Here is an 8,639-nt window from a genome sequence, read left to right as displayed (position 1 = left end):
TGTTTGTTTGATATCATTTGGTGTTAAATCAGGCTGAAAATGTTTACAGTTTGTAAACCAAGTTGTATTTTTGTTCAGTGCTCTGAGTTAACCTGTTCAGTATGCTTGGTTTACGGTTAAGTTTGCTGGGTTTACCTGCTCAATAATGGTTAAGATGCTCAGTATGCTGGGTAACCTGTTCATTATGCTGGGTTTACCTGCACAGTATGAAGTTTAACTAGTTGAGGATGCTGGGTTAATGGAGCATGGACACGATTTTGATCAAATTTTATTTAACCACTTTTATTCTTAAGTTTATAGTCCTTTACTAAAGTATTTTTAATGGCCAGTCAAAATTTTAATGTGGATGACTGACTGTCAAGCCATAAGCAAGATACAGAGCTCACAATTCTTTGTTATGTAAACAAAGTTTGTGCCATGTTTTTGTGTACATTGGTTCAATATCCCAGTGAAAGTTCTTTTTCAAGCAGATTTTGCTATCTATGAGTTCGTTTTGCACCTAGCATTTGTCACATTTTAGGAATAAACCTAGTATTGTTTACTCAGTGCTCAAAAAAAGAAGTATGGCCTGAGCTTTGGTTATTTAACAAAGAATTCTGAGCTCTATAAGTCACATATAAATCGACAATGGACACTCAAATTTTGGTTTATCATTAGAATTACTTAAAGGATTCTAAACATTAAAAATGGAAAAAATAAAATTTGACCAAATTGTGTCCATGCCCCTTTAACATGTTCAATATGTTAGGTTATCATTATGCTAGGTTACCTGTTCATTATGCTGGGTATGCTAGGTTACCTGTTCATTATGCTGGGTATGCTAGGTAACCTGTTCAGTATGTTGGGAAACCTAATATGTAGTATGCTGAAGTCAATCTATCTGATTACCTTACTGACGTAAACATTAAAGTTGGGTGTATTTGGTGTGTAATTTGCAGGAATCGTATGTAGGAATCATTCATACACTGTAGTTAATGTATTTGACTGACTAGACTATCGTTTTAATCCCCCCCCCCCCAATTTTCTTGGTTTCTTTACAATTATAGAAATATTTTGCTACAACGCTTGACTATGTATGTCATTCAGATGAGTTCCCCAGCCCTGGTTTAATTTCTTACTTTGTAAGAATGAATAAACAAAGAGTATTTTTTTTCTTTTAAGAGGAGGACGGTTAGTCCGAGTACAGTCCCTGGGATTAATAATCTTGCCTGCTGCAAATGAAACAAAGTCAAATCTTCATCTGTCACATTAAGATTATTTTAATTACCTCGCATTTTAAAAAGCACCGTTTATTTTGGTAGAAAAGCACATTTAATAATGTATTTAAAATTGTTAGGGGATATAGATTTGATAAACTTTTTATAACTGCAATATGTAGCTATAAGGATGCTGTTTATTCTGAGGTAATATACATGTAATAATAATGTCACATATGCTAAGATTAGAAATTTCAATGTCACAGACCTCCAATCCCACCCCTAGATACAATAAACTCGACAAGACCCATGCTGACTGATCAAATTTCTAGTTGTCTGTTAGAAACTTTAGTGTCTGAATGTATTTGTAAACACACACTGTGTTGCTGTTCCATGATCCTACCATAAGTAGGTGATTTCTATCATTATAACACAGTCCGCATGGTATACTTATTCCATCTTGTTCTGTCCTTAGCCATTCTAAAAAGTGACCATTCTTGTCAATCATCTGCATTGTCCTTGTGTTAGAATCACACACTATGATGTGTAGAAAAGCGTCTGTGCAGATACCACGAGGTGATAGCGGAGATCCAGATGGAGGCCCTGTGTAAGAAAAGCGACGCCTTCCATGTTGGTCTGTCACTATTACGGCTTCCAGGCCCTGGTCAGACACAATTACATCTCCGTTATGATTCTCTGTAACATAGCTAGGAATTTTATACAGATTCCGACCTTTCGTGTTGTAAATTATGCTTTGGATGGGTTTTCCTGTGCTATTGTACCGATCAACTTTGCCTTCATCCGCGTCATGTTTCTTCATCCCGACAAGAATATCTCCGTTGAAAGGGGAGCAAAAAATACAACGTGGTTTCCATGCTTCTGTCATATTCATCAAGATAAATTTTGTTTTGATGCCTCTATCTAGTTTGTTGATGGTTGAATCCTTGTCTATATATATCAGATCTCCATCGTTGGAAACTGTATGTAATCCATAACTATATATGTCGCTATCTATGTCTGTAAGATGACATATAGTTTCATCCTTTTTGTCTGCTAAAATTAGATTATTATCATCACTCAGCCACATCCGGTTGGACGTCACACAAGAAATGTGGTCAACAAATCGAACACCCGTCACTCTGACGGATTTTTTCGATAAATCTGTTGACATTTTCAACAGTCGTCTACTCCCTACCTTTCTTTTACCCATTTCTGTGATATTAATCTCTCCTAGTGATTCAATCACATCTTTTTTGTTGATTTCGTTTTCAGCAGTTATAAGGGTAAGTATGGAAGAAATGAATGTTGTCTTGGGGACAGGGGTCTTCTTTGGGAACAGGAAGAATTGCACTGGTCTATTTTCTGACTGCTCATATCTCTTCATATACTTCTGCAAGTCAAATATTTGTTAGATTATTGCTCTATACGTGTGTTGTAACTTTGTTTTTAAGTAGATTTCTTTTGATTTTCGGTCGAGAAGCACTTTTTCTATCTCATCTTTCAGACTCTGAGCTCTGCTTGCCATGTATTTTCGGATGTTGAAAATTTTTATTTTATGACTTTCTACCATGTATTTCTCGGATTTGATTGAGTAAAGTAGAGAGCGAGCGTTCGGCAAAATGACATTTTTGACGCTAAGGAGCTTTTTTCTGTTAATTTCTTTGTACTGTGATAGGGCTAATTGGATATTCATTATAGTATGGTCTCCATGTTCTGGTGAACAACTCTTACACAGGGGAAGTTCACAGGACATACACCAGATTTCATAGTCTTTAGCTGTATGTCTCACACAGGGCTCTGGTATTAATGTCTCCATATTTCAAGCAGTAAAATACTAACTCATGACGTGTGTCATACAAATCTAGTTTACAAATTTTGCACTTTCTACATTCCTCCAGAACACTTGACTGAGCTTTTCTGTGTTTCTTTATTTTTCGGAAGTTCTTAAATTATTCTTTGTTGTTTTTATTCCCTATAGTTCTTGTCCTTTCTTGACTTGTTCTCTGTTGATCTTGTTCTCCCCAGTTATTCTTGTTTTGTGTTGGTTTTATTCTCCCCGTTGGTCTTATTCTGTATTGGTCTTGTTTTGTGTTGGTTTTATTCTCCCCGTTGGTCTTATTCTGTATTGGTCTTGTTCTGTGTTGGTTTTATTCTCCCCGTTGGTCTTATTCTGTATTGGTCTTGTTTTGTGTAGGTTTTATTCTCCCCGTTGGTCTTATTCTGTATTGGTCTTGTTTTGTGTTGGTTTTATTCTCCCCGTTGGTCTTATTCTGTATTGGTCTTGTTCTGAGTTGGTTTTGTTGTGCTCTTGTTGTCTTCTGTGAGTGCTGTCCTTTGTTAGCTGTCCTCAATTAGAATTGTTTTCCTTTTGATTTTGTTGTGTTCTTGTTGTCCTTTGTCTTGTTGTACACTGATGATAATCTTGTTCTCCTCTCTTGGACTTGTAATTCTCTGATGATCTTGTGATCTTGTCTTCCTCTAGGTCTGTTAAAGATCTTTTTCTCTTATGGCTCTCCTGTCCTTTTTTGTTCTTGTTGCCCTGTCTTATTCTTGTGGCCTGTTATGTTTGTTGTCCTCTTGTTCTTGTCGTCCTTTGTTGTTCTTATTGTCTTTTATTGTTCTTGTTGTTCTCTTCTTGTTGTTCTCTGTTGTTCTTGTTGTCCTTTTTTGTTGTAGTAGTTGTCCTCTTCTTGTTGTTGTCCTCTGTTGCTCTTGTCATCAGTTGTTGTTTTTGTTGTCCCTTGTTGCTCTGGTTGTCCTCTGTGGTTCTTTTCAGTTGTTGCTCTCGTTGACCTTGTTGCTCTTGTATTGTGTTGAGGTATTTATCACTAAAGTTGTCCTCTGTGATTTCGTCCCTTATCGTCCGCTTATTATCATCTTGTTGTCCCTGTCGTTCTTGTTGTCATTTGCTGTTGTAGATATCTTCTAGTTGTTCTCTGTCGTTCTTGTTGTCATTTGTTGTTGCAGATATCTTCTAGTTGTTCTCTGTAGGTCTTGTTGTATTCAAGTTGTCCTCTGTTGATTTCGTACTCTGTTATTCTTACAAACTCTATCTAAAAATCGTGTTGTCCATCTGTTGCCCTCTTTTGATGTTGGTGTCTTCTATATGTATCGTTGTCTTCTTTGTAAAATCTGAGATTAGATGTTATGATGACAAATTTAGATTTTGATAAAACGCCTAAGCTTAATTTCAGAACTTTTTTCTTTTATTGTAAAATGCATCAAACATTCCCGAATGATATTTTATTGTACCATGCAAACTCAGATAGATAGCATTTTTAATCACTGCAGCTTAGGCTTATACAACGTTTGGATCCCGGGGCTTAAGTACACGCAAATCTATAACTTACAATGTATGTTTAGAAACTTTTAGAATTATAGTATACATGTATGTGAGAAGTTTCAAACAAGAAAAAATAAACAAATTACTTAGTATACAATAATTTTTAAGGTATTGATGTTTTACAGTGTCAAAATCCACCAAACACAAGTGGTTCTTCTGGCTAAGATTATACTGGCAAGAGAGAGAGTGAGAGTTATAGTGAAAGCTAGAGAGAGAATTGTTTTATTACATTAACCCACTCCTTTATTGCTTATATTCTCGCCGACACACACCGATGAAGTATAATGAAATGTTAATCAATATGAGTAATGAAAACATCATAGTATTACTACTGTAACTTTCTCAACGGCACCCAAGGATAACCCCCCCCCCCGACCTTTTATGACATGGAAGCACTCTACAAACTCGACAGGTTACTAGTTTCATCATGAACAAATACGAATAAAAGCTCAGGGGCACAAACTTAACAAAAACTGGTGTAAAGTATTTGTTCAGATTGTCTCAAAAGGAAGATAAACCTTGACTCATGTGACCCACTAAGGAAACGCCCATCATTCATGTGCCATTTTGTTCTTCTATCGTCGATTTTTTTTTTTAAATCGAAAGGTTGTCATACAGAGAAATTCTACTATATGTTGATAATACATGTACAGGCACGTAACATCAAGGGGGGGGGGCAGGGGGAGCCTGCCCCCTCCCCTCCCCACTTTTTTCCAGACATAACTTTTTACTATTGAAAATGTTCATTGAAGCCCGCCCCCCCCCCCCCGCCCCCATTTTTTTTTTTCCTTGTCAAGTTTTTTTCCAGTTAACTTGAATTAACTGGCTTCTGCCCCCCTAAAACGATGCTAGCGCTACGTCTCTGTAATACCGGGTATAATATAAAACCAAGGTTTAATTCATTGCAGCATTGCAATACACTTTTCATTTATAAAGTTCAATGTAATATATTGTTAAATTGCATCATAATGCTTTTGCTTGTATATAGTTTATATTACCTCACACCAAAGATATTAAGAATCTTGTTCTGCGTTGTCTTGCCTTTTCTCCAATGGTAACACATTTAAAGACACAGTAAATATTTCTGGTTTTGTCTTCTTTCTTGACTACAGTATAGCTGCAACGCCCACCTGTATGGCCAAATCATGCAAATTAAAATGAAATTATCGTGTTCATAATAATATCAGTAGGTGACTTTTATTCAAAAATGTGCATCCCGATTTTATCTTTTGTATACAAAGATAAATGATACTACAAAGGCCATGAATTTAAACTTTAGTCTTCTCTTGATTAGGATGTCTGTATTTTAATGTGACTAACGATGACCTTGTCCATCATTGAAAAGATTTTAACCCCCTCCCCATTGCTCCATTGTAAAACTTTGAGCCCTACTTTAGGCTTGCAGCCCAACCCCAGCCCTATGCTAGGTCTTCCCAGCCCTATGCTAGGTCTTGATTTCGTTCAATAATAAGAATATCATCCTGCTCTTTACTCTATCTAGCTTTAAATTGTCCACCTTTATATTCATATACTGTGGCTCAACATCAGTCCATATTCACAATATGTCAATTCTTACTCAAATTCATCACAATGTAGACCAGAATAACATTCAACGACCCTGAAAAGTGACTTTTCAAATTTAAATGAATCTCTCTCGATATGCGGAAACTACATTGTTATCTTTGACCCCATCCCTTTGACATTGCCCTGTTCCTTTTATCTACACTCAGTTTACTCTGGAGTTAGAATGGTAGAAAAATGATTCATAATACAGTGATTTTTTTTTCCAAATAAATTACCCAAACTAATCTATTTATAATTACATGTACAGAGTAAATAAACATTTTATAGCTATATAATTTATTACTATAATGGTAATTATAAAGTAACGCAAAACCTTATAACTACAAGTTAATTGAAATTTTAGCTTTGAATTAAACTTATGATTTATGTGTTAGATAATGAAAAAGGCGAAGATAACGATCGAGCAGTGGTCGATCTTTAAAAAATCAACAAACAATACAAATCCGTGAACAGGGCATAAAACACGGACCTCCGGAAATTCCAGAGGTGGGATCAGGTGCTTAGGAGGAGTTAGTCACATGTTGACCCGTCACACCCGCCATGAGCCATATATATGTATTGATAAGGTAGATGGAACATTCCGTAGTCAAATTAAGTATAAAAACAAAGGCCTAACAATTTGTATGAATTAAGACAGCCAAAATACGACCCAACGATAGGTTACATTTGCTAACAAGGTCATTATATCGGCCATAGATTTTACGAAATGCTGACTCCAAACCAGTTTGTTGAAATCCCTATAACATCAACTTATCTGTCAGTACCCTGTTTAAAAATTGATCGTACTCAAAGCATGCACTTAGATATGATTCATGCAGTCGAATAAGTTATGCAGGTGATAGTGGAAAATTACTAAATAAATAAGAAAGCTGACGATGGAAAAGCCAAAGTTTGTCATACAATTTTAGTTAGTTGTTAGTTGGCTCTTATCGTCTATAGTCAGTAAAACATCCAAATATATGAAGCAGATGTGGCGCGTGTGCAGTGAGTGAAATGATAAATAAATATATATACTTGATATAGGCGTAAGTTTTATATTTTTTGCAACTCAGAATATAAAGATATATATTAGCAGCTTACACAAGATGACATGGTCAAACTAGCAAGAACTCATGTGCATACACGTGCGCTTTGCTCTGATTGGCTGAATCGAAAATCTCAATAGCTCCCTTTTGAATTTCTTGACAAAATGCGTTGAAATTTAAAATATATTTATATATTATAAGTTTTACAACATGTTATACATACGGAAATTCTTGAAAACACGCGCATGCACATGAGCTGGATTCTGATTGGTCAATATTCAGGTTGCTGTAACTTTTTACGCTTTCAGTGGAATTCTTTGAAATCTAAAATGTAGCTCTATATTATATGAAACCATGTCATTGAGATGATGTATAATATGTGATTATCGGAATCACGTGCATGCACATGCACTGAAATCTGATTAGCCTGCTACATGTGCATTATTACACCCCCTACATACCCCTGAAAATAAGTTGTATATAAGTCTATAATACAGAGATTTTGCCAAATTTAATGAAGCTTATAGGGAATGAGGCCCAAAAAAGGAGTTTGGGGGAACATTTCAGTATATCGTACGGTCTCCGTTACAATTAGAACTAGTTGGAGATGGACATATTTCTTCCCCTTCTTTCATAGAAAACTAAACAAATAAATAAATAAGGGGTTGTTCAAAATTAAAATGTATTAAAAAGAGCATTATAACACAGTATGCAGTCAATGAGACCAATGCATGAAATATGACGATAACGAACAGTAATCAAGCTCAGAAGTCCATTGGGGAGTATATAGCAAACACGAACCTCTAAAACATCAGAGATGGGATTATGTATGTCATGAGTATGTCAATGGATCCGCGCCTGATATTGACCAGTTTATTGATAATAGCTGATAATGCTTGGCCACATAAAGGTGAAATGGCCGACTGCTATTTAACAATGCGTGGATAGGAGACATCTGTTTCCTAGAGCGAAAATGCCATGCAATGAATTCTGAAGGAGAAGGTAAAATATCAATTTTGTATACAATTTTAAAGTTATTAACTAAAGTTTTATTATTAACTTACTTTTTACCACCCAAAAGTTTGCTTCTTCGGCGAGTTTATTTGTATTTTTTTATTCCATGCCCAGTGGGATTTTAAAGCTATAGAAATCGACATTATACAATTATTGCTGTTTTGAGGTCAATACCAGAGAAGTACAATATTCACCGAGCCCGAAAGGCGAGGTGAATATTGTACTTCGAAGGATGCTAAATCATTGTATTGACTTAAAAAAAAACCCCAGCAATATATTTTTTAAATTATACGATTAAATCATACAAACTCGGTAAGCAATCCATGCCATCTAGTTCAAATTTGCTGAAGTCCTAGCCAAATGCAATGAGAGAAGCGGGGTTAAAATGACCACAACACGTTGGATTTTCTTAATCTATTATAGGTGCAAACCAATCTGATTAAAATACAGATCTCTGTACGTTGGAGGGGGGCTGAT

At 35.7% G+C, this 8,639-nt stretch overlaps 1 protein-coding gene across 1 annotated transcript; it reads right to left on the bottom strand.

The window, feature by feature from the left end:
* Positions 1-1,524: 1,524 nt before the first annotated feature.
* On the bottom strand, positions 1,525-2,580 carry LOC133174804 (uncharacterized). Its single transcript, XM_061309901.1, has one exon. It carries the CDS (start codon positions 2,578-2,580, stop codon positions 1,525-1,527), a length of 1,056 nt encoding a protein of 351 aa, XP_061165885.1.
* Positions 2,581-8,639: the final 6,059 nt, after the last annotated feature.

This window comes from Saccostrea echinata, unplaced genomic scaffold, assembly GCF_033153115.1.
Source record: "Saccostrea echinata isolate AGI-Se365-2 ecotype Australia unplaced genomic scaffold, CSIRO_AGI_Sech_v1 ptg000059l, whole genome shotgun sequence".
NCBI lineage: Eukaryota > Metazoa > Mollusca > Bivalvia > Ostreida > Ostreidae > Saccostrea > Saccostrea echinata.
This window is presented reverse-complemented; position numbering and strand designations above follow the sequence as displayed.